General features: G+C 43.6%; 1 protein-coding gene across 7 annotated transcripts in view; it reads right to left on the bottom strand.

The window, feature by feature from the left end:
* Positions 1–27,258, bottom strand: part of ANKS1A (ankyrin repeat and sterile alpha motif domain containing 1A) — a 189,789-nt gene that overhangs the window by 94,164 nt on the left and 68,367 nt on the right. For 4 of the 7 annotated variants that reach the window (XM_060162634.1, XM_060162636.1, XM_060162633.1 and 1 more), the window contains exons 2-9: positions 20,578–20,658; positions 18,639–18,795; positions 9,294–9,590; positions 8,441–8,516; positions 8,055–8,156; positions 7,857–7,958; positions 6,285–6,481; positions 2,467–2,559 (exon numbers count right to left, since the gene is read on the bottom strand). In XM_060162634.1, coding sequence (XP_060018617.1) covers positions 2,467–2,559; positions 6,285–6,481; positions 7,857–7,958; positions 8,055–8,156; positions 8,441–8,516; positions 9,294–9,590; positions 18,639–18,795; positions 20,578–20,658 — 1,105 coding nt within the window. Of the gene's footprint in view, positions 1–2,466; positions 2,560–6,284; positions 6,482–7,856; positions 7,959–8,054; positions 8,157–8,440; positions 8,517–9,293; positions 9,591–16,678; positions 16,742–18,638; positions 18,796–20,577; positions 20,659–27,258 lie in introns of those variants that run through there. The other 3 variants (XM_060162640.1, XM_060162638.1, XM_060162637.1) reach the window with 2 other exon arrangements.

Raw genomic sequence — 27,258 nt, 5'->3', positions numbered from 1 at the left:
TCCTTAATCTTTTTCCCCTTTCTTCCAGGGCTTGCAATAAATCAAAACCAAAAAACAAAAAAAAGTATTCTCTGCTACATGGAAAGCAACATTTTTGCTGCAGAGAAAAGCGACTACCAGTTACCACCCAACTGTGACCAATGGAATGGCCAGTTGGGGTGTGGGCAGCTTTCTGGGAAGAGATACCACAGCAGCTGCAACTTCCCATGAACATTTAGCACATCTGAGCATAGAGAAGGCACCAGTCAGTCCAATGCAGTTGGCAGCCCCTTTGGTGGGGCGAAAACAGCTAACTAGCTTGTGTGTGTGCACACGCATATGTGAATATGTTTAATTTTTTTTAAGACAGTTTCATGATCTGGTCATTACTCTGATCAGCTCTCCTGGTGTCAGTATACTCAGCTTCTCTTAAAGGCTTTCAAGGGCCATCTGACAATGACAAGCCTCAAGAACAGTAAACGAACCCTGGGTCAGATTGCTCGCCTGCTAGGATATGAATGAGGTTTAGGGTATTAAAGCTTTGAGAGTATAAGAAATGAAGATGGTGAAGAATACAGTCCAAAAAAAAAAGTCTATTTCTGGAGAAGACTTATCCACTCAGACTATAGCAAACAGAATCTGTCTTGATCATTAAAAGGATAATAACCCAGAGCACATCACCTCTATATTTATGTACTTATAATCATCACTTAGGAAGCAAAGCCAGGGTTCTCAGGGTCTTCCAAATACTGACTATGGTTGTCCAGCTGATCCAGGATTCCAGGCTATTCGGAGGCAAGTCCTAGAAGATGTAGCTCAGACACAGTCTCCAATCCAGGAGAGTAATAGCGATATTTCTCCCCCTACTTTTTTTTTTTTTTTTTTTGCGGTACGCAGGCCCCTCACTGCTATGGCCTCTCCTGTTGCGGAGCACAGTCTCCGGACGCACAGGCTCAGTGGCCATGGCTGATGGGCCCAGCCACTCCGCGGCATGTGGGATCCTCCCGGACCGGGGCACGACCCCGTGTCCCCTGCATCAGCAGGCGGACTCTCAACCACTGCGCCACCAGGGAAGCCCTCCCCCTACTTTTTGATACAGTATTATTGCCAAACTGTATGCCCTAGAAAGTCCTGGGAGAAAAGAAAGTGCTGGTTATCCAATAGTTCTTTAGGAGCCTTGCCCTTATCCTTGGGCACCAGAAAATTTAATCCAAGTCCTTGTTAAAGAGGTGGTATAGGGCATTTACACAGACCCAGCCCCAACTGAATACGCTCTATATTACTAGGTTTCTCCTTGTAAAAAGGGAGTAATAAAGCAAACCTCTATATAAAAACGTGTAGGGGTTTACTACATGCGCTTGTATCTGCTGGCAATGTATTATTACCCTAGAGCCTATAATTCTAGAGACCCCTTAGTTGAGTCATGATAGTAAGTATTTTGTAATTAAGGGATAGGAAGAAATAAGGACAGAATTTGTACCTAGCACAGAAATCATCCCTATCTCCAACACTGGCTTTACATTCTAAAAAGGGCTTCCTTGTATTTATACATTTCGTCAAACTGATGTCATCCTTCTGGTTGCATATGTTTATATTAAATAAAAGAACCTGTCTCACTGGATAGTCCATGGCAGTAAAAAAAACTTAACTCCGACTTCTGGGGACAAAGTAATGAGACTTAATTGACTAGTTTATGTTAGCTGGTTTTTAAGTTAAAGAACAATAGGGCATTGAATGAGCTACAAAAAACTATTGAAATTATACAATATTTTGAATAAACACTCAATAAATATATTCTCTGAATGGCAGGAAGTGTTAAAGGAGCATTGTGAAGATGAAAGGTTAAGGAAAACATGATTTTCTTCATATACCTAAGTGAGAAGGTTGAACCATTTGCCCCAGGATAACATTTCTTTTTTGAAAAGGTGAACTATTCTTTTCAAATTACCTCCTTTGATTTCCCCTGCCCCCATGACTCTTATTTCTCTTCTAGTTGAGTTTTCATGACATTTTCCATGTCTGTCCTGGTGCAGATTCTTCATATGAAATGAAGAGGGAAATTGCAAAAACAGAAATAAGGCCTTTTGGGTCACAAGCATCAAAGCTTGCTAATCTGACCCAGTCTAGAGAACAGTGATTAGGGGGATACTCCACACTTTGTATCAAAAGACAACACAGGTACAAGAGCCAAAAGTGAGACTGTTTAGCCTAATGGAGCCAGGAGAATGTGCATGTTTGGCTTCCCATGTGGCACGGCTGATCAATAATTGGCCCATCTGCTAGAGAGCCTAGTAAAATTCCTTGCTCAGTACTTTTGAGTGAGTTTGAAAGGTCCTATTTTGGATTACTGATATACACAATGCAAATTTACTAATCCAAAGAGGTCATTTAAAAAAGTGACAAAGCAAAGTCTTCTTTAAGCACGCATTTGATGCACTTTCCAAAAAATCATATTTCAGTGATGGGAGTAAACCTTCAACCCTCTACCTCAGAAGCTGTCAAGGGAAAATACTTCTTATCTATGCGGTCTTCCTCCTCTTCATCGGGTGGTGGTTTTGCTGGAGGCGGAGGACGTTCCCTCTGTAGAAGAGAAAAAATAAGTATTTTACTATGTCTTTTTTCAAGAATTTAACTCTTTGGTTTACTCTTATCTCAGTCTTTGGAAATAAAAAAGAATAATGTAAAGAATTCCCCTGAAAGACTAAACTCAACATTTAGTATCTGAACAAGATGGAGAACCCTGCACACATACACAATTCAATTAGCATTGCTCTTTGTTTTTTGATGTTTGTAGCAGAGACTATAAACACCTCTGTCATATCCTTGACCACAGTGAGAAATATCAGCACTGAAAACACACAACTACCTCATCAGAAAATGTCCTTCATGATACTGATACACAAACTCGAGTATAAGAAAACCAGTGGCTCAACTTCCAATCTACTCTAAAAAGAGGAAACACTAAATCAAAAGAATCAACTTGTCAGAGTTCTAACAAACCAAAATTATTAGGGAAGTAATGAGGAAAGCAATCAAGGACAAAAACATCAACTCCTGCTCAAGCTTGAATGTTATTCAAACCTCAGAACTGTCTCTTATCCTTGGTCACCTCCTTCAATGATTACTATTATGTATCATTAGCACATGAAAACCCTGTTTCATCTCAGCCCATTTAAAAAAGGACTATTTGTCAGTTACCTACCCTTGCAGGGGTTGGCAAGCTTTTTCTTAAAGGGCTACACAGTAAATATTTTAGGGTTTGCAGTAAACTCTGCCACTGGGGCACAAAAGTAGCCACAGAAAATATGTGAATGACTGGGCATGGCTATGTTCCAAATACAACTTTATTCACAAAAACAGGCAGCTGTCTGTGGGCCTTGGTTCACCAACCCCCTGCTCTAGAGCGAGAAACTCACTGAAGACGGGATTATCTAGATCATGGGTAGACAGTTTCAGGAATACACAGAATGATCTTTGGTGAAAGAAGGCTGAAGAGAGTTTTGCCACTGTCCCTGCTGTACTTTTAGCGTCTTTATATCCCACAGTCCTATTTATGCCTGAGAGTCAATGTTCCTACAGGGAAGGGGGTCGGAACCTGAAACAGGAGTTGACCTGCCAGCTCCTTCCCTGGCTTGCAGGTTAGTCCACTGTGTTGCTAGAACGAGAGTATTTTTACACGTCGGTGTGGAGGTGAGTGTTGAATTATGTGACAGCCTCAGAGAAACCTGCAAGGAAAGACACGTCTCATGTTTTAGGAGCCGCCGGGTTAGTTAGCACTTGGCATCCATGATCTCTCTGTTAAACACGCTTTACTGCTTGGTATTATATCTTGATACGACTCCAAAACAAGTTCATATGGTCAAGCCGAACAAAGCTTTTGAGGTCAGATTTCCCACTAAGTCTACTTTCCCCACCCTTCTTTGCTCCAGAAGCGTAGGAACAAGCCTGGTCCAGGGCCACCTTGTAAGGAGGGGAACAGCAGACGGAGCAGGCCCATAATCTCACCAGTTATCCAACTGCGGGACACAAAGAGCTGAGGAAAACCAAAATGAAACGTAACAACAACAAAAATGACTCATCCTAGAAGCCTTCCCAAGGCTAAAGGAGCCTAGAAAGAACAATGTGAAAGGCTCTTGTGGAAGAGGTAATCACCAGGGACCCTGGAAGGAAAGAGAAGCATGGGTCTTTCACGGTCTTTTCTACCGTGAAAACTATGGCCCAGGGGCCTGGAACTATGAAGCTGATTTACAGATACCATCCGCTGTGTTTACCAGACGTAGAACAGTCCCTTGGCCACAGTTAATTACCAAGGACCAGGAAGGCAGCACAGCAACAACATACTCAAGTAAAACTGGCAAAGCATGCACCCCAAGATGTATCAGTTTCTACTTAGCAGGACCATAGGAGGCTAGATTACTACAGTGGGATGAACAAAGAACCTGTGTAAATCAGTGGCTAAGCCTCACAGGAACTTGCTCCTTCAAAGCTTACTTCAGGAATCCCGTGTTCTTCTTGCAAAGCCTCCAGCTCCCTCTAATGGGCATCACCTGTAAGTGCCACTGAAAGCAACACCTTCCTCCACAGGTTGGATTTCCCTAATTCATTTGTACCTAACAGTGAAAGAAGTGGAAACAAACAAACAAAAAAAAACCCTAGCTCTGTCTGCAGAAGCACTGTGTGAGCAGGGCTCGGCACGTGCACTTGCTTTCACCACCGACAAGGAGTTTCATCACAGTCCTCGATAACTCCCGCTCTAGGGGTTCTACCACAAGACTGGTGGGCCTTTCCAAAATCCATACTGAAATGCTGGGACTATCCCAGGGCAGGGCAAGAAGCCGAACAAAAAAGAACACCAAAAACAGCAGGCCATTCCCAGGGCATTAATGAAAAGCCTGAGGATCACCAGGCAGCCAAAGGATCATCAAAATGGTCATAAGCCAGATTTGCACCAAAAGGGAAGGGCCAGCCTCTCCAACAGGAAGAAGTAACATACACCTGAAAATATGCCTCAAGGTGGGACTATCACTGGGATCCTGTTAGAGCAATGTCTGTTTATTAAAAGTGCAATGCTCAAAACCTCAACAGTGCAGGAAGGAAGGGCCATGGGACCACTGATTCAGGCTTAGGCTCACAGTAAAACCCTGGGAGAGAAAATGGGGGTAAGGAGTCTGGAGAACAATGTATAAGGCTAGAAGTAGAAGCAAGTGCTAGAGCGACTTCCCTGGTGGCACAGTGGTTAAGAATCCACCTGCCAGTGCAGGGGACACAGGTTTGAGCCCTGGTCTGGGAAGATCCCACATGCCATGAAGCAACTAAGCCCGTGTGCCACAACTACTGAGCCTGCGCTCTACAGCCCATGAGCCACAACTACTGAAGCCCGTGCGCTGCAACTACTGAGCCCACACACCAAAACTACTGAAGCCCACGTGCTCTAGGGCCCGCATGCCACAACTACTGAACCTGCGTGCTGCAACTATTGAAGCCCGCACGCCTAGAGCTCATGCTCCACAACAAGAGAAGCCACTGCAATGAGAAGCTCGTGCACTGCAACGAACAGTAGCCCCCACTCGCCACCACTAGAGAAAGCCCGCGCGCAGCAAAGAAGACCCAATACAGCCAAAAAAAATAAATAAAAATTTAAAAAAAAAAGAAGAAGAAGCAGCAGCAGCAAGGGCTAGAGAAAGAAGCAGTCAGATGGGAAGGTTGACCTTTAGAGGGAAAAATTCAGGGTTGTCCCCATCCTACTATTTCAATGGCTGGAGGGGTTATAACTATGGGAAAAATAGGAATGTACATACTAATACATACACTGTCTGATTAAGCCTTGCTACAAGCCTGCTGAACACAGAATCTGTCCAAATACAAATGGATAAATTTTTGAGGGCAAATGGAAGGTGAACATGTACTCAGGGCTGACAGGAACTTATTTAGCAAGCTCTTTCATCGACAGAACTGCTCTCCCGAAAGAAACAAACAATATATAGCAAAGGCCCCAAAGACAGAAGCAGCAGTGAGGCTAAATAGAAATAAAATGCTTCAATTTACTCTAAGGTCAAAAAAGTAACAGAAGGATGCAAACAGGTTATATTTAAACTGGAAAAATTAAAATTGTACCTCAACACAAGCTGTAGAGTTTGACCACACTAAGCAAGAGGGAGATGGTGCAGAGCCCCCAGGAGAATAGGGTGAGTGGGACCCAGGCCCCTGAAACACAGCTGGCACTGGGGGTCGCACATCCTCTCTCCCACTCCCCAGCAGAGCAGAGGTGGACAACAGAACCCCGGTGCAGAGGGTCAGCCACGTACAGGCCTCACTCCAGCAGCTTTCACTCCCGCCGTCTCGGCCTCCCTGCTCACGGAGTCCCGGTCAGACGAGCGCCCGCTGGCCGTGCTGTCCAATGAATGGCAGGAGACAGCATTGTACAGAGCCTCGTAGGGACCCTCCTCTTCCATGTTGGTGTCAAAATCGATGATCAGTTCAGTCACTGCTTTCTCCACATCACCTGAAGAGGGGTTAGAAGGCAAGAGAGTCGGTGAGAGGACAGCACAGTCTTGGACTTCCCACCACAGGAACAACCCAAAGCCCCTTCGGCCACCTGAACTTGACCAACGTTAACCTAGAGCAGGAAAATAAATCACGGCTTTCTCCACGGACAGGAATAAATATAGAGAGTTTCATCTGCGCTTCATACTCTGAGAAATGAACAGATTTTTCTCCAATTCAATATGGAACCTTTGACATCTATGAAGGACATCTCCCAAGATCGTTATAAATTCCCAAATAGCTCAATGCCATGACAGCATAAACTTAAACCATAAGATGTAGCAAGGTACAACTGGAAAACTTCAGTAATCCCTTTAAATTCTTAACAAGAACCTCCATGTGCCCAAGCAAAATAGAGGGTGGTGAAGCCTTTCTGAGATGAAGGTGCTGTGCAGCTACAACTCACTCACTAGACAACTACGAACCTCAGAGTGCCTGGGATCCAAATTTGTGACTCTGCAAAGTAACCAGGGATCTGGTTATAGACCAGGGATCTCTGGGTCACTTGCAAAGAGTCAAAACTGTAACTGTAAAATCCCTGAAAGCTAAGAGCTTAGTGAACTACTAATCCCATTACCAGCAAATTATGAGGTCAAGAAAAAAAGTGTGACCAGGGGAGGGGAACAAGGACTCTACAGTAAAGACAGGCTGAGAACCCCTGAACCCTTGCATCTCTGCATTCCTCTGAAAAATCCCTTTCCTTTTTCAGTATCTGGCTTTGCTCTGTTTCTCGAGCTTTCTTCATTGTGATCTGTATCTGGGGGAGGTGTCAGCCAGTGTTTTGTCTTTCTCATTCATCAGACCTAGGACCCAAAAGGCTGCTCAATCAATCAGAAAAGGTGGATCCTGGCTAATGATGGAGAGGCTGGACTGCCCAAGCTAGCACCCAGACCACATTTGTTGGACAAATGATAGACTACTAAAATCTGCCATATACACATCTACCAACCAGATGACACTCATTAAATATTTACTGTGAGCCAGCTATACTCAAGGCACTAAAGTGTGTGTTAGAAAAAAAAGGTTTCACTGAGATTTGAGTTCATCTTGAGATCATCCTGTCTACCACACATCCCAGGATAGCTCTCACAGAGCCAACTCTAAAAGCAGAGAATAAAATAAAGTAGGAAAGAAAAAGTCCACCATCACGGCCTAAGCTTTGCCCAAGAAAACTTCATATAGTAGTCAGAAAAAAATGAATTTGAATATGAACTTACTAAGTACTCCCAATCCCCCAAAATAATTATTTAAATTAAGATTTTCCATTCTGCCAAAGAACGTTCAACTCTTTTCAAGCTGAGAGCCCCTTTGCTGGCAGAAGAGAGCCGACTCACCCTGAGACTTCTGGGATATGGAGTCCATGTTGGAGATGAGAGGTGGCTGGGTTGTGGGGGTTTTATCTACCTCTTTTGCACTTCTTTTTCCAGTCATGTGATCTACATGGAAAGACCAAAAAAAGTTGCACCAAATACCAGTGGCTTGGTTCAGCCAGCGTGTCCCCTGGTCCCTGCGGCAGGGAGATGGACCCATACCTTCGATCAGTGCTGCTATCTGCTGGCTCTTCTGAGATGGCAGCTCCCGGACAGTGTCTAAGGCAGTCAGTCCACGGTTATCTTTTATGTTGACGTCAATTCCTAGAAAGGCACACCAGGTGGACCAGGGGAGTGAGAATTTTCAAGCCAGCCTCAAAGAGGGTCAAATTCCAGGATACCTAATGCTCCTGGCAGCACAACCAACGTTTTCATCCAAAGATATTTTATCCAGCTATACAAGAACTTCGTACATTTGCAATCAACCAGTGGAGACATACACATATTAGGTTCAAAGGCAGCCAGTAAAAATCCCCCTCCAGGGATCCTGGGGGAAATGATCCCAACCCTGGCATGCTGTGTAGACAAGAGCGCTGCCAACCTCTCACCTGCAGCCAGCAGGATTTGCACCACATCGGTCTTGCCAAACAAAGCAGCCTCATGCAAAGCACTGCCCTTCTCCGTCTGGAAAGCAAATGAGAGCGCAGAGCAGGATATCATCAGAACAGTGACCCAGGTTTGGCGTGGCTTCACACGACAAACGGGACATAGACAAGAAGGGACAGGAAAATAAAATAAACCACACAAAGTCCTCTGTCATTATCTTTCCCACTTTTCTTGTCTGGATTCCAAAACCACAATCGTGGCCCATACTTGGGTATTTGATGTGCCACCAGGAGGCCACACATGAATAACTGCACTGTTACCCCTGGAACCACCTATTGGTGACACTCCTAAAAACCCCACCTTCCTGGGTGGAAGGAATGATGAGAAGAAAAGTACAAGGGGGGGAAACACCTTAACTTCAAATGTGGTCTGGTGGATGCAAAGCCTAAGAAATGGCCATTCATCTGAATGGAGAAAGCTACCAACAAAGGGAAATGTTAAGTCTCCTGTCGGCAACATCAAGTTGATGGGACTTTGGAGGCGCTAATGGTGGCAGTGGGAACACAGGTATAGGAAGATAATGAAAGTTTTCTAATTTCAAGAGAGAGTCCATAAGCATGTCTTTTCAGGGTATAATGACCATGTATTACCCCTGAAAAGAAACAAAAAATAACAGACTCACTGGAGGAGTTTCTTTGTCTCTAAAGTTTCTCATTACAATGAGTCAGCAAATGGAAGCATCTGACATGTGATGTGAACCGTGCTAAATAGGAACACAGCCCAGCAGCATGGCGCTTGTGCCTTTTCCAAAATGACTACGTCCCTTGGGCCTGGGAGGTACGTCCGCCCCACTACCTGGTAATTGCTATCCATGCCGGCATCCAGGAGGACCTGGACCACGGCTTTGTGGCCATTCCTTGCTGCCAAGTGCAGAGGGGTGTGCTTCTTAGTGTTGCAGCTCAGGAGGTTGGGGTGTGCGTTGAGGAGCATCTTCACCACCTCCAGCCTCCCGTAGAGTGCAGCCAGGTCCAGAGGCGTCTCGAACTTGTTGTTGCGCATGGTGGGGTCAGTCAGCTCCTCTAAGAGGACCTTCACCACCTCCGTGTGGCCATACTGTGCTGCGCAGTGCAGGGCCGTCTCGTTGTCATTGTTCTAAAGAGTCAACAGGCGGATGATGTCAGAAAGGTGACCAGCAAACTGGCAGACAACTGGGGTAATCACACGTAAAACCACTGAAATTTAAATGAGAAAAATAGCAGCAACACTTGGGGACTAATAGAACTATGTCAGAATCCCGCAAACAAGCCCGGCTGCTCCAGTCAGCCTCAACTGCCCCAGTTACTGCCAGAGGGGAGCAGTCGGCACCTCAGCCTTTGTAGTCTCCTCTGTGCCAATGTAGACGTGTCTCCAGACGGCAAGGAGAGCCACCTTGGGAACACAGCAGGCCGCAGGGAGAAGCCCTGGCACAGATGGATGCCCGTAACATCACTGCCATTGACTCAATTTAAACTTCAACTGGTTTTACAATTTCGATTGAGCCAACCCCGTGGTCCTGATTCTGGATCTGCTGACCATCCATTGCCTCACACACAAGCTTTTTGGAAAGAGTTTGTCGTCTGCGTAGCTCCATGCATGCAAATCAATTGGCCAACAATGAAAGTTACAGAGCAGAGCACCCAAGATCACTCTCAACATATCAGCCAACAGCCACTGCCAGGGGACTGAGGCACCTGAGCTCAGTCACAGAGTAACGCGGGACCCAGATGCCACCCTGAGCCTGCTCCAGGAGCCTGCCCCAGCCAATGCATGCAGGACCTACAACTGTGCCAAGAAGGGTTTCTTAGGTAAGAAAGATACAATCAGACACCAGAATGTTTTGTGTGAGAGGTGCAAAATATTCAAGATTGCAACATTGCCATTAATTCAAATTCACAACCCCACAGGTCCTCTGATGTCAATTTTGTTTCAAACTAAAGGGAGAACCTGAGATAAAGCAGGAGAAGTTTGTGCTTTATCAACCATCAGAAGCAAAATGTTAATCATTCCAATTATGATCTTTCTTTTACTACTACTGACAATGTATAACTAGAGCAGGCATAGAGGAATTTCCACGATCTCTCCGTTTTTAGAAGCATTAATGAAAATAATAATTCTCCCACAAGATTTTGAGATTCCTGAATTTATCCAGGAGGCTTCTGCCACTTTGGGGAAACAAAGCTTCTGAGGGCATTGTCCTTCAGGTCAATATTATGCACCTTTCAGTGGTCAAAAGGTAAAGATTAAATGTTTCCACAATTGCTTCAATTCTATTAATGATATTAAAAGTAACAGACTAGAAGTTACCCAAACATGCATGCAATTCCATCTGCTTTTGATCTGGCATTTAACTGCATCATTTTTTCCAGCTACACCAAGTGTATCAGAAAGATCCAGGGCTACTAGGCGCAAGGCCCCAAAAGGCCAGAATGATAGCAAAGAAATTTTTTTTAATGAAACAAGGACAGAAAGGGTGGTAGCAAGAGCCACATGCAAAGATAAATGCACACAGATAAACAGAGGAAGCAGCACTGAGCTCCAACACAGCTCCAGGAGAGCAGCTGCTGAGAAGGTGCAGACAGACTTCTCTGGCCACAGAACACAGCCAGTTAGCAATGGCCTCCTGTGATACAGCTGGGTCCAAGGGGCGAATTCCACGTCAACCTGAAAGTCTGGAGGGCAGGAGAAACGCTGGGCTGGAAGTAAATCCTTGGGGCTCCCTGTGCCGAACAAACCTTTCAGGCCACCCATATGCCCACTTCCTATTAAGCTATGGCATGAAAAACTTAGAGCTGTCACCTCGCTTTCTCATGAGAAGAAAAGACAGCTACAGCAATGAAAACTCACAGGAGCTTCCTGTAGAGGGATCCTGGGGCAGAGTTGCAACTCAAAGAAGTTTAAGAGGATTCTCAGGGTTTTATATCTCAAGATTAGCATGACAGCAAGGGCCAAGAAAGTCAGCTTATTCTCATTAAAACTCCAGTCCAAAAAAACTCGTTTACTCTGAAGTAGACACTGCTATCTCTTTTATATCCAAGTTGTCTCCCAACAACCAGAATAATCTGTAAAAAGTATGTCATTAGGGCCTGAAGAACTGTAAAACTCTAGGGAAAAAAAGTCTTCTCTGGGCTTTTGCCAGAACTAAAGCAGCTACCACAGAGCTGCCTCGCTAAAGGCATGGTCTTGATCACTACCAGGCAAACTGCCTGCCTATGTTAAAAATGGCCTAACCACATCTCTGCAGTTTATATTCACAGTGTAGGAAGCATCTTATTTATGTTTCAGTCTTGCCAGACATGCTCTGGTAACTACAATACTCTTGAGTTTACGTCTGTGGTGACCACATCTCTCGACTACTGAACACAGGCCATCACAATGAGCTCTTACTACCGCTTCCCCTTGGAGCCTAACAATTTTCAGGGCAAGAAGTCACTAAAGTTTTGGATTTATGGACCCACAAGGAAGAGAGGGATTCCAGGGAGGGTACAAACTCTCAACCACCTGGAATCCCTCTCTTTCACACCTTTCAAATCACACCATGGGTGCTTACAACACCCCAAGAGTTCACAGAATCATACTACTATGAATCTGGACTAAGGAAGGACTAAAAGCCTTTCCCCCAAGGCTTTGCACAAACTCCCCATTCCTACTCATCTTGAGACCCACTTTCATTTTTTCCTTGCTAGGTCATTACTTCTAAAAAAAAAAAAAATCCCTATACCCTTTATATCTGGAGACCCCATTCAATGTATAAATCCATTACTTATGTGTTTTATATACATACACACACACACACACACACACACACACACACACATAAACTACAAACAGCAGAAAACCATCTAGAAACATTCCCGTGACTTTTCTCCTCTGGGAACTATTCAAAACCATCACCTCCCAGTGCTTGGATTATAGCCCAACTGCACTCTTGTCCACCGTTGACAGATATAAGTTAGGAACACCGGGGCTACAGCTCTCTGGAGCAACGATGGTATAGTCTCTAGAAATATACCCAACAAAAGGTTCCAGTATATACTGGAACAAAAGGACAAAGTGGGTCTACAAAGATTTAGAAGACACAGGAAAAGCATGAGAACCAAGTTCCTCATGTGGAGGAGGAGTCAGACTTACTCTGCAAAGCTCTGAAGGCAGAACTCTGACCAACAGACAGAAGGTTTAGGAAAATAGATATCAATCAAGCATAAGAAACCAAAAATCAGTGGAATTCAAAAAGAGGCTGCCAAGAGTAATTCTGCTTGCTACTAGGAGAAACAAACAAATAAAATAAGGGGTAGATGGCCTGCGTTTTAGGTGAGAAAAGAGGAATCCTGCTCTAGTGGAAAGTTAGCCTAGATCAGTGGTTCTTAAACAAGCTTCGTTTTGGAATTACAAGGGAGCTTAAAGGTAACTAATACTGAGCCCCACCCCAGGTCTGCCAAGGTAGCACCTCAGAGGGTAAAGCCCAGGAAAACTAATATTAAAAAGGTTACCAGCCTAGCAGACACCAACTTAAACATCATTCATCATCATCAAGAACAAAACAAACTGACATCATGTGCCTGGTGATGCGATGCACTAAAAAGGAAGGATGAGCATGACTCTTGTGGCATTACTGCCAAAAATGTATAACCTGAAGCAAATCAAGAGGAATTATCAGACAAACTCAAACTGAGGGCCAGTCTACAAAACAAACAGCCTATGCTCTTCAAAAATGTCAATGTCATGAATGACTAGAAAAGGCTGAGGATAACTGTTTCAGATTATGTACGATCCTGGACTGTATCTTGGACCAGAAAAAGAAATTGCTCTAAAGGACATTATTGAGACAATTGGTGAAATTTGAACATGGATTTCTTTTTTTTTTTTTTTACTTTTTTAAATTTATTTATTTTTGGCTGCATTGGGTCTTTGTTGCTGTGCGCAGGCTTTTCTCTAGTTGTGGTGAGCGGGAGCTACTCTTCTTTGTGGTGCGCGGGCTTCTCATTGTGGTGGCTTCTCTTGTTGTGGAGCACGGGCTCTAGGCACACGGACTTCAGTAGTTGTGGCTCATGGGCTTTAGAGCACAGGCTCAGTAGTTGTGGTGCATGGGCTTCATTGCTCCATGGCATGTGGGATCTTCCCAGACCAGGGCTCAAACACATGTCCCCTGCATTGGCAGGCAGATTCTTAACCACTGCACCACCAGGGAAGCCCCTGTGAATTACTTTTAAGTGTCTGGAGAAACAGACCTACCATAAAACGAATCTGACTACTGCTCATCTTATGATATTCAGACTAAGTTAAAATTGTTTTAAAAGGGGGTAAGTAAACAATTTTAATAGTTTCACCTTAGCTAAGGATGACGTACATTTGGACTGGTTTATGCTGATTTGCTGAAACAGGAAAAGGTCCATATGGTGAAGAGGAAGATAAAAGCTCATGAAAACCATCTCTGCTCCCAGGAAAGGCATCTGCAACTTCTTAATTTCTACAGGTGCTTGATAGGACTTAGCACACAAATGTATTTTAGCAAAAACAATTCCTAGACACACCAGGTCAATGAAAACCCATATAACCTAGGGAGGTTAGAACTGAATCAGCCTGAGAAGAGTCTGCATTCTTAGCACAACCCAAACAGCCTTATCCCTTAACGGAGTTTACGTCACTTGGCCTTTGAGGGGGTGGTGGGTGGGGTGGAGGCAAAGGGTAGTACAGTTGGCCCTCCCAATCCATGCGTTCTGCATCTGATGAGTCAACCAACTATGGATCAAAAATATTCTGGGAGAGGAACTTCCCTGGTGGTGCAGTGGTTAAGAATCCGCCTGCCAATGCAGGGGACACGGGTTCAAGCCCTGGTCTGGGAAGATCCCACATGCCGCGGAGCAACTAAGCCCATGCGCCACAACTACTGAGCCTGCGCTCTAGAGCCCATGAGCCACAACTACTGAGCCCGTGTGCCACAACTACTGAAGCCCGTGCACCTAGAGCCCATGCTCCACATCAAGAGAAGCCACCGCAATGAGAAGCCCACACACCACAACGAAGAGTAGCCCCCACTCGCCACAACTAGAGAAAGCCCACGCACAGCAACGAAGACCCAATGCAGCCATAAATAAATAAATAAATAAATTTAAAAGGTAATGCTTAAAAATAATATATTCCAGGGGAAAAAATCTAGAAAGTTCCAAAAAGCAAAACTTGAATTTACCAAGTGGCAACTATTTACACAGCATTTACATTGTATTATCGTATTACACTGTATTATTAGGTATTATAAGTAATCTAGAGATGATTTAAGGTGTATGGGAGGATAGAAGTAGGTTATGTGCAAACACTACACCATTTTATATAAGGGACTTGAACACAGTATCCACAGAGGTCCTAGAACCAATATCCTCTCAGATACTGAGGGAAGACTGTATTTCCAAAGAGAGAAGTAAGTTCTTATTCCATTTAGACGAAATTTCTTTTATGTGTGCAAAATCAAGGGATAGGAAAATGTGCTTTTAAGAAAAAAAGTCTTACCCTTTAATCAGAGCTTTATAAGCTAACTAAAGTAACCACCAAGTCGGGAAACAATCACTTCAAGGTGCTTCCCCCCAAAACAAAACCCTGAATGGACCAATACAGCAATGTTGCATTAAGCTTCACTCACTAGTAACAAAGAATAAATTCCAAAACACCCTTTCAGAAATACCACATGGTATAAACCTTTTAAAATTAGAACCTCAAATATTACTAGTGACCAGATATTTTTACTTCATGTACATGATCTTATTTGAACTCCAAAATAAGCCCGCCAGGTAGATGGTATACCCCATTTTATAGAAGAGGAAACTGAAGCTCAGAGAAATTAAGTAACTTGTTCAAGTCAACACCAGTAAGTGGCAGCACAGAATTCAAACTTGGGTCTGACTTGATCTGTGAGGGTTTTCCACTCTGCTGCACTACTTCCAAAAAAATAAAAGAAGATGAAGTATCTTCCTATCTTCCTATCTTGAAGATTAGAAAACAGAATTGAAAGTGTGGGCAAACTAAAACTACTGTGTTCCCCCACTCCAGATCAAACTGCTTTTCCACGATTAGGGCCCAACAGCTGAAGGAAATCTCCTGTAGAGCCTGCCGAGGTCCAGCCCATAGGGTCCTTCATTTGCTAAATCAGTATTTTCAAAGAAAAACATGAAATATCTGCCTTGCATTTGGAAATGCGCAGAAGGACCTTACATTTCCCTTCCCAGCAGCTGCTGTATTATTCAGAGCCAAGTGAAAGGTAGCTGATGTGAATAATGCAGTGACTCAGCCAAACTCCAGATTGTTGCCAAAAAGCAAACCTCATCTGAATGAAACCTTGAGTCAAAAACAGCAGGTGAGAGCACAGAGGAGACAGGCTAACACCATCACCCAACCCACCAGCTTTGCCTCCAGAGGCAGTGGAGGGCCGAGGCCCGGGGCTGAACGTTCATCACTAGGCCCATCAGCCCGTTATTTATCCCAGCCTCACAGGGGAGGGAGACTCAAGGCAAGTGCCCTGCTTGGCCGTGCAACTTCATTTCCTATTTCTGAGCTGTTCCGAGGGCCAAGAGTGACCAAGCAGAGAGAGAAGCTAATGGCTGGGGAGAAGGGACTGAGGCTTCAAAGCCCCAGGCACAAACTCAAGGAAAAGAGACGGGAGCCACACCAGCAGCTTTTAAGAGTAAAATGGAGTCACCCACGCCCTGGCTGCCACACCTCCACCACAAGCTATTGTTCGGATTCCATCTCAAGAGAAATATCGAAAGCAAACTTAAAAAAAAAAATTAATCTAGGAAGTACAATTTAATCATTTTCTGTGCTTATTAAAAAGTAAGCTACTTTGCGTAACATCTTTTAATTGCACTTTTCTTTTTTGAATTTAAATGATTTTAGAAATCACAATATAGTAAATTATGCCCATAATATGGTTCCTTCTATTTCCCCAGTTCTGCCACTTCTAAGCTTTTCAGCCATTCCAGGAAAAGCACCCAAGCTTTCCAGAATTGGTATGGGTTTTAAAAACAAGAACAAAACCCACTGAAGCTTCGTTTTCCCATTCCCAGGCAAGCCAGAAGCAGATGGGCTGAAGCGGACAAACGTCAGGTTGATGAAGAAGAGTCTGAGTGGATGAGAGTGGAAGCCAGAGAGGACTGAAGAGAAAGTGCAGCTTGGAGAAATGATGCAGAGAAATCCTGGCAGCGAAAAGTACACACCTTGGCATTGATATAAGGGTCAAAGGGGCCGTACTTTTTGAGTTCTTTGATCTCAAGAGCATTCTATAAAAAGGAGAGGAAAAGAAAATGTGATGATAAAATGGATGAAATATATCAAAGCAATGCACAGCCCCGAGGGGGCCCAACACTAGACAACTTGGATCTGCCCTCTGGGTGCCTCAAAAGGAAGTTAATGGGGAAGACAACCTCCAGGGCACCGCGCTCATCACCCCTCTCATCCAAGCTTCCAACTGAAGCAACGTTAATGGTTTTTAATAAATCAGTGAAGTACTTGTAACCACTGCCTAGATGCATTAGGTCTTTCGAGCTATTGCAGACGTTGTGCCCAGCCCCTGCCCCACCCACCTGCCTGCCAGATACGCAAAGCACTGGGCTGGGTCCCACTTATCAATGGACACTCCAGGCGGGAGGCAGCTGTGAGCAGGACAAGCTAGCATACTCAAGTGGCTCAAAAATCCAAGCAGCTGTGTTCCAAGGCAAAAGTGAGCAAAGACAGGATTAGAAATGGTGGCTGAAAATTTCTTAAACGAGAAGGACTTTAATGGGTGACTAGATTTTTCCACATTGAGGAATATTAGTTAAAAGCAAACCTCTTTTATAAATTTCCTCCAGATAAGAGAAATTACTGTCACATTAGCCAGGAGGAGTAAAGTTGCATTTAGGTTCTAAAGAGGCAATTCTAAAGAGACAATTTTCCTTCCTAATGTTATAAAACAAACATCCTCATTGATGATCTTGAATGTCTGTTGCTCACCTACCCAGAAAATACAGCCAGAAGGGGGAAAGGGAGGCCGATGAACAGCTGTACACAAACAATCTCCAAGTGGAGAGAGCTGGGAGCACTGCTGTAGTTTTCTCACCCCTCACAGTGAAGCTGCCCTTCTCTGAATCAAAAATGTGCTCTTAACAGCTCACTGAGAATGTGCATGGTCTTGCTGACAGGGGGACTTCAAGAATGGTTTCCTATTTTTTTGAGGAATAACCCTGATCTAATCCTACAGGTGACTGAACAATCTCCTCTCAGCAAAGTCACTAGTAAAACAGTCCTAAGCTTACTGAGAAAGGGCAGCATCTCTCTCCTTCAAGCAAATAAGAAAAGTATCTACTTCAGTTCAGAGCAGAGAGGGCAACAGGAGAATGGCTTGTCATTCAGAGAGGGCCCATCTCCTCGCAAATCGACACCATCTCAGATCCAAACTACAGGGAGGTGTATTTTATGAGAGGTTTGTCTAGAACTTACATAATTCAAATATAACTTTCCCAAAGGAATAAATATAAAGAAGAGAAGGTACAGTCTCAGAGTACCTGAATCCATGGCCAGTGTGTGGTGTTTCTGCTCAAATGCTGCCTTTTTTAGTTTTTAAGAATTCTCTCTGCTTTGTCAAAGCATGGTCAGTAGTAAATGAACATTAGAGGACACATGGAAATGATCTTCATTCTGCTGAATCACCTCAGACCTCCACTCACGTGTCTTTGTGAGTTCATTTTTCAGCACTAGCACTCGTACCACCACTCCTGCAAGTTCTGATGCATGTAAAACAATGGCATGGTTCACATAGTACCAGCACATGCTGGGAGTATTTCTGTTTACCAGCTAAAGCTGCACTGCCACGTTGATGGCAAAAGCCCACCAGTTTGAAATGAACTCTGGGCAATTTTGCAGGATTTGCATTATTTCCAGTCTTGCACGTGAGGTGAGTATTTGTAACTTTGTTACAGTACTATTCCAAATCTGCATGATTCAAATGCATATGAAATGCACCCTTCATGGTACAAGGTTTCCCTGACGCACTAGAAGGAGTAGCACTGGGAAGAGGGGAATCACCCTTAGGCCAGGGAAGAGCTAGTTCCCTGAGATCTGAGTTACGGGACTGAGCTGGTGATGGGGCTGCCAAGGTCTGGCTGTAGCTGAGTGGAGAAAGCTTCCCTTCCCTCCAACCTGTTCATTGACTTTGGTGTGTGAGGGCCCTTGATGGATGAGCAATCGCACTATCTGGGCATCTCCTTTCCAGGCTGCCAAGTGCAGAGGGTAACAGCCTTTAGAGTCAGCCACGTTGGTCAGCGCGTCGTTCCTCAGAAGAACCTCGACCACATCCCTAGAAGGCGAAAATCGATCATGAGTTTGCAGAACCCACAAGTCTTTCGTACTAACAGTTCTGCACATCTGTTTGGCACAAAGCCCTTTCACAGAGATTATCTCACCTGGCTCCCCATCTCTACCTGAGCTCACCGCCCAGCTCTTCCTTTTATTCCATGAGCTACTTGTACAGCTGTTGACAGCAGCTGAGCCATCTTGAGGCACACTACACTGACTCATCACCTCCCGGTGTATCTGGGCTTTCTACATAATCCATCTATTTTCCATTATTTTGAAAACGTCTGGTCCCCTTGTCTAAACCTTGCAATGTTTCCTTGTTTGTGATGTTGAAACAGCATTCAGGGATAGAATTTACATAAAAGCAGTCATGCAAAACAAATATCATTATTCACCACATTATTCAGAGCACTTAGTGATGTGGGAGCTGGAAGCGGACAGGCAGAGCAGAATTAAAGTGGCTGCAAACATAAGCCAGATGCATATGGTATCACTTGATACATCCAGAAAGAAGGACTTGGCTTCCTTCTTGGTGACACCACTAATTAAGTAGATATAAATGTATAACTATCCCCACGCACATGAGGTCAAAGAAAATCTCCACTGTAAATAAAACAGCATCTGGAGATGAACTTGGCTAACAAGCTACAGTCATTTAAAGATTCACTTTAATTCAGGTTACCCCACCATTTAAGGTGGAGGGAGTCTCTACAGATTTTCTGTTAGCTTTGTCTAAGATGGTTATAGAAAAGACCACATTACAGGAAATGATCACATTCCATATATCTTAGAAAAGTTTAATGTAGAAGGAAACAACCATTGCTTCTTTCCAGCACATAAGCATCAATTAGGCTGGGCCAAATATTGCAAAAGTGAGACAGAATACCATGAGGTGGTAGGGCCCTGTTCTCGCTCGGAAAAATCTAAATGGTCCCAATAATCCTTCCTCATAAAAACTAAACTTCTACTGCTTATCTCCTTTAGTATTAGGCCTCAAACTCCCCGATGCCCTGTCTTCCATTACACTCTGGTTTTCATTCTTCCTGGCAAATCTACGCACTGTACTCCACCACTCGGCCTGCTCCTGCTCTGAGCCTTGCCATTCTACCTCACTTGAAGGGCAGCGCCCTCTTCAAGCTGCCAAACCACTGAAACCTGTGCCTTCTCTCAAACCACCACCCACCCCCTTGCCAAAGCACACCTTCTCCAGAAATCTTCCCAGACAAACCCCACACAAATCACAAATTCCTGATAACCTCTCTATACTCGAGGGAATTAAATAGGCCATATTATTTATTTATTTTTCCCCTTAAAAATGGTTCTTGTTGTGGACAAGGCTAATTTTATGAGGAAAGAGTGGCAAGCAGAAAGATAAAGTCAACAGAAAGAAAGTTTCTCATGACCACTCGATCTATTTTCAGTTTATAAAGGGACTGGTTACATAATACATCATCCAGCACCATTATGTTCTGGCTGCCCCACATTTGAGCTTCGTATCCAGATCATTGCAAGGCACTGCCCCATTTCAAAGGGGAAGAGAATAAGCAGAAGAAAGGTAAAACTTAACCTTTGGTTAAAGTTATTTTGGGAGTGGGGTGGGGAAGGATGTTTATATTATACACTAAAGAGAGACTCAAGAATTCTGGACGGACTAAATTTAGTTTTTCTCTGTTCTTCAGCATCCCTGCTTTGTACACCTTTACAGAAGGAAAAAATTTAAGAAGACAATCTGAAGGCCTGGGTTCTGAAGAGTGGGGCAGGAATGTAGCACGTTAATACTTACTTATGGCCATTCAAAGCAGCATGGTGCAGAGGTGTATACCCAGTGCTGTCAACACAGTTCACATTTGGCCCTCTCCAGATGCTATAGGGGGAGAAAAAAGACTGAAGTCACAAACCAAATTTAGAGACATCTAGCTGCCTGGAAAAGAATTCTGTGTGGTGGTTAACCAAACGGGTTACTTCCACATGACTCCTGATAAAAGAAAGCAGCTATTTACTACAGAAATGCACAGCACTGAGGGTACACAATGGGGTGCTGAACAAGGAGTCAAGTATCAAGACAACGGTGTCATCATTTCAGAGCTTGTTTTCCTGTATCATTCTCCTCATTGGTAACTTTATTACTCACTCAGTCTGGGACTCGTGTCTCTGAATACTGTCAGGATTGTAAGAACAGCTCGTTGAAAGGTCATCAAAAATATCACTGAACCAGGGACTTCCCTGGTGGCGCAGTGGTTAAGAATGAGCCTGCCAATGCAGGGGACACTGGTTCGATCCCTGGTCCGGGAAGATCCCACATGCTGTGGAGCAAGTAAGCCTGTGTGCCACAACTACTGAGCCTGTGCTCTAGAGCCCGCGTGCCACAACTATGAAGCCTGCACGCCTAGAGCCCATGCTCTACAACAAGAGAAGCCACCGCAATGAGAAGCCCACATACCACAACGAAGACCCAATGCAGCCAAAAATTTTTAAAAATCACTGAACCAAACCGTTCAGTCAGTTACAGGTACTGAGTACCCACCTCTACTCCTGGTGACTGAAGTCTTGAGAGAAACTCTAGACCAGATAATCAGGATCATTCAACCACAAGGACCAAGATCAAAGAACCCACATTCATAAAAGCACCAGGATACATGTGTTAAAATGCAAGGGACAATTCTGTCTTTCCTTTGTGAATATGTCTTATTGGTAATAAAAAGAATAACAACAGAATCTACAATTTGAGTGCCTTATTTGAATCAGAAATATCAGACTAAGACGGTTGAAATGTCATCTCATTTAATCCTCAAAGCCTTAATTCTGACTTCTGTTTCATACCTTACTACATTGGCCAGAGCCTCTAAAATACTATTAAGTAGTAGAGGGCAGCCTTGTTTTGTCCTGCTAATGCTATTGGCAGTTAGTCTGAGGTAGACACTCTGTAACATGTAAAGGAAGTATCTTATTTTTTTCCTTTTTAAATGTATTAGAAATACTGTTTAATTTAAATACGTTTTTGCATCTATGGATAATATCATAGTTTTTCACAGTGAACCAACTAATTTTTTTTTTTTTTTTTTTGCGGTGCGCGGGCCTCTCACTGCTGTGGCCTCCCCCGCCATGGAGCACAGGCTCCGGACGCGCAGGCTCAGCGGCCATGGCTCATAGGCCCAGCCACTCCACGGCATGTGGGATCCTCCAGGACCGGGGCACAAACCCGTGTCCCCTGCATCGGCAGGTGGACTCTCAACCACTGTGCTACCAGGGAAGCCCTATCAATAGCTTTCTTAATGTTGAGCCATTCTTTCATTCCTGGAGTAAACCTTATTTGGCCATTATCCATTAGGGCCATATCAGTGACTTCTACTTGAGAGTATTTTACTTAGCATTTTCACATCTTCATTCATAAAGGAAGCTGGTCTAAAGTTTTTGCTTTTTGTGCTATCATTATTGGGTGATATCAGTATTAGGTTTAAGTCACAGATCACCTGAGCAGCTATCTACACATTTCTATATTCCGGAATCACTGACATAGAGCACTAAAATTATAATCACCAGTAAAACCATCTGGGCCCAGAGCCTTTATACACAGATGTTGGAAGCAGCATTATTTGTAACAATAAAACTTTAGAAATAGCCTAAAAGTTCATCAACAGAGAAATGACTATGATAACTAAGGTGGAGACAGATAGAATATTATATACTATTTATATTGCTGTGTAATAAGACAGAATAGAGGTTACAATGTAATGCTAAGGAGAAAAAAGAAAGAAAATTGAAAATATTGTAGAGAAAAAATATATATGAGAGACATTTATCAGGATTGTAAATTGAGTGCACAAGTTTACCCCATCTCCTGTCTAAAGTTGTATGAAGTGAAACGATTCCCACCCTACACCACAGATAATTGATGGACATAAAATAGAGAGATTCAGCCTAAGAAAATAAGAAAAATGTTATCAAGTAACTGGCAATGTTGAGGGATTCCTAAAAGGCAGAAATCAGACAAGGCTATATCTACAGAAACACAACCTAGAAGAATGCCAATTAAAATAATCACATACCACTTTTCACCTATCAGACTGACAAAAATGAAAATGATGACGTTATAAAACGCTTGTAAAGATCAGGGAAACAAACACTCTTAAACACCACTGGTATGAGTTTAAATTGGTGAATTCCTCTGGGAAGACAATTCGGCAGCACCCACCAAAACCAAAAATGGGCATTCACTCTGGGCCAGCATTTCCACGTCAGGCACTATCCAACGGAAACGCTTGTACACGCGCACAAAGACACATCCTTGTTAGGACTGATGCACTGTAAGAGTAAGAACTACAAACTTAACGTCCACTTATAGGTAGGGAGTTAAATACCAGGTACCCCAATAAAATGAATTATTATGTAACAGTTAACAACAACAACAAAGGAAAGAAAACAAGGTGGACTTATTTGTCCTGACGTGGAAAGATTTTATAAGATATGCTGTGTTACAGTAAAGTGATAAAAAAGAAGTCATTGTATAATATTCAAAAGATGAGCCCTCATTTTATAAGTACACACATGCACACACACACACACGCACACACACACCCCCTTGGATGGCGATGGGAAGCATGCTCATCCAGTGTTGACAGTGGTTCCCTCTGGGGAAGGAAGCGTGTGTCGCGGGGGCACCACAGAGTGGTGAAGGGGGACTTTCACATTCTGCTCTGTATTCTACCACACTATGTAAAACACAGTGAGAATACATTCATGCAGTAGTCTTTTTAGAATTTTTTTTTAAAGAGGGGAAGGAACCTATGTACAGGGAAAAGAAGAGAAAAAAATGAAATGTTAATAATAAATGGTTGTATATGTGTGACATGGGTCACTTTAATAAGCATGTAGGTATTTGGCTTAAAAGTTTAAGATAAATTTTAAGTGAAAAGAGAGGACATGTGTACTGACAGCTACATTATTTGTTCCTTGTCAACTAAGGAAGCTGGTGACAAGGTCAGGAGCCTGAGTTTCTTCCTGGTGTCCCCATCCTCCATTAAGCTTGGATTCCTATAGCACCTTTCAAACAAAGAGTTAAAAGCAATGATCTCTTTGTCACATTTATACCTCATTTCCTAAACCAAAAATAATATACCTATGCCTGACAATGAATAGAACGATGGAAAGTGAAACAGATCTGGAAAATCTAGGAGGTACAATTTTCATACTTAGTTTCAAATTGCCCCACAAGACAAAAAATCATCATTCTATTATAAACTAGGTGACACTAAAACCCAAAAACAAATTATTTGCCCCAAATTACAAGCCAAATCAGTGGCAGATCCAAAGCTCCCATTTATGGTGCTCTTGGCCTTTGGCCAAACAGGGACTTTGTGATCTAACCGGATGACAAGATGAAGTGAAGATGCAGTCATACAAGGTCGCACACAATAGCAAGATGACTGGAATAAACAAGAGGAGTTGGGAAAAAGGGAATAGTAACACTGGTTAAAGCAGCTGGGAGCTCAGGTCTGTCAGCTCCTAGTACTGCATTAGGAATCTGCTACCTCTTCAACCATCTCAATCCAGGTCCCAAAGTAATCTTAAAACTGAGGTTTAAACTGCCCTTGCTTTTAACAAAAAGGCAGAACTGAGCAAGCTCTCTGTCATTTTCTAACTTTTACCTCCATGTCTCCGGTTTAGAGGTGATTAAGTTTGGATATCCCATACCAGCACTAAAACTACCTCAAAACAATTAGAAAAGACAAGGCAGAAAGATAAGCACTTTCCTGCATAAAGCTGCAACTTTCCCAACTGGGTAAGGCCTTTCCCCCTCCTTTTGCTCTAACTAGCATTTCTTCTAAATGCTCATGGGGAAAAATTTGGGGGAATGGGGAATATATTAAATAAAACCTAAATGAAGATAGAGAACTGTCATCTCTCTGCTTGGAATCTTAGCTTCAGACAGGATGGTAGTAACATCCCCCTCCACCCAAGTTTCTTCCTTTTTGGCAGCCCAAGAAAAGAGCTATTTACAATCTAGGCCTCCCTCCCTATCACAGCTGTCCTATTAGGTTTCTCTAAAGCAGTAAGTACCAAAGGGCTGATCACTGACAAACAAAAGCAGAGCACAGAGCACCAAGAGAACCAGGAAAAGAAAAAGAAAGGTACAGGAGATCCCTAAACATTTAGTGCACCATCACCACAGCACTGATTACATTTGACCTTGGACCACAGTGAATTCTTTATGCTGTGCTTCCATACTATATATTTTAAGCCCTTTAAGGGACTCCTTCATGTTTCCAAGAGCCCAGCACTGTGCAAGGAACTGCCCAGGGCTACCAGTTTGCAACTTCTAACATTCGGTTTTTCCTAACCTGCGACCCCAGTGTGACATGATCTCTGTGTAGTGTAACGAACCTGCTACTCTCTATCCATTAAAAATGGCAACAATCTCTTGATGGGACATGTAAGCATACTGCATCTGAGATATCTTTACATAAAACACAGAGACAGAAGAACCGTAAGTTGGAACCAAAGTGGCCAGTCCACTTTCATCTGTGACTACTCTGTGGGATCAGGACTAAACGATATCCTACAGTGGCTCTTAGCTGTCAGCAAGCTTGCTTCATGTTGTCCAGTTACCTAACTGCTTGCTTCACACAGACAAGTAATGGCATCTCAATGGGCTGGCAGAGTGTCCAATCCAGTTCAACTGAATAAATGTTTAGGCACTATCTTCCATACGCCAGAAAGTTATAGTCTCCACCCTTGAGGAGAGTGGGGAAGTCAGACAAGTAAACAAATGACGATACACTGCGTGAATTCTGGGAAGTATGCAAAGCATAGCTCACGGGGAAATGGGAATAAGGGAGGCTTTGCAGACAGACGAGACACTTAAGCTGAGCCTTTAAAGCTTAGATGGAATCAGCCAGGCAGGAGAAACAAGGAGGAAACGCCCAAATTCAAGGTCTCCTGAGTAGTCCCAGCAAACTGGGGCAAGTGCAAGTACCTGTGAGTGGCTGGAGCGTGATGGTGAATGCGAGGATGGAGAGGCAGGCAGAGCCAGGTCATGAAGGGTCCCGTGGGCCACCGAAAGTTTCAAGCAGGGAATGATCAGATGTAAGTTTTACAAAAATCCTTCTGTTGACAGCTGGGAAGTGGGAATTTGTTATTCACCATACTGTTGATGGTTTTAAATATTTCCGAATTTGAAAAAAAAAATCATTATGCTAAGCATTTGTATAGACGATAGACTGGAAGAAGTGTGTGACTAGATCCAGGGAGCCCAGCTACAAGTTAGCAATTCAGGCATGAAGTAAGAACCTGAACAAAGGCAGTGATAAGGAGCGCTGAGAAAAAAGGATAGATTCAATAGAATAGACAGGATCTGGTGACCAAATTGGGCGGGGGCGGGTGTGTGTGAACAATTCAGTGGCTAATGAGAGAGTAATTTGAGGAGGAAAACCCGTGTTGCTTTGTTTTGTGATTGTGGCAGTATTAGGCAGGGGAGGGGAGGAGGCACAGGGAGTTTTGTTTTGGATTAGTTGAGGCTGAAATGAATTTGGACTCCCATGTGTAGATGTCCAGTCAGTAGGCAGATGAGGGTCTGGAATACCATGGTTACATGGTTAGTTTAAAATGACAATGCTCAAATGTTGACAAACATGGATGTTGCCCTTACAACGATATTATAAAGTAGGGAATACATGTTGTTATTTCCATCTTACAGGTAAGAAAACTGAAGTCCAAATGACTTACTGATTGTCATATAGCTAATTAACGTGGAACTGAAACAAAATCCCACGTCTGACTTCTAATGCATATTCCTTCTAGTTTATTCAGGCTCTTGACCTTAACTGTTGAGACAAAACAACTTGGAGGGACTTCCCTGGTGCCTCAGTGGTTAAGAATCTGCCTGCCAGTGCAGGGGACACAGGTTCGAGCCCTGGTCCGGGAAGATCCCACATGCCACGGAGCAACTAAGCCTGTGCGCCACAACTACTGAGCCTGCGCTCTAGAGCCCATGAGCCACAACTACTGAGCCCACATGCCTAGAGCCCGTGCTCCACAACAAGAGAAGCCACCAGTCCACATCACAATGAGTAGCCCCCACTTGCCGCAACTAGAGAAAGCCCGCGAGCAGCAACAGAAAGCCAATGCAGCCAAATATAAATAAATAAATTTATTTTTAAAAAAACTTGGAGCTCTGTGGGTCTCCTCCTGCATTAGTTCTTAGGAAGTCAAAGACTCTCAGAACACCAAGTCAGAAAAGGGCCTGCTCCATCACTGACCCTGTGAAGAGGGAGCAACGGCAACAAACTTGAGGGGGAAGAGAGGTTCTGGGCAGCTCTCCATCAATTCTTCATTAAATCATTAAGGTCTAAACAGGAGTTTGTCTCATCAGCCTTTTTCTGCCAAAGGCCTTCTCTGTTTTCCTCTTTTAGTTATCCTTGCAAAGGCAGATTTATCTCTGAACCTCAGGAAGGACTGGCAGTTTTCC

Source organism: Lagenorhynchus albirostris, chromosome 10, assembly GCF_949774975.1.
Source record: "Lagenorhynchus albirostris chromosome 10, mLagAlb1.1, whole genome shotgun sequence".
Classification (NCBI taxonomy): Eukaryota; Metazoa; Chordata; class Mammalia; order Artiodactyla; family Delphinidae; genus Lagenorhynchus; species Lagenorhynchus albirostris.
This window is presented reverse-complemented; position numbering and strand designations above follow the sequence as displayed.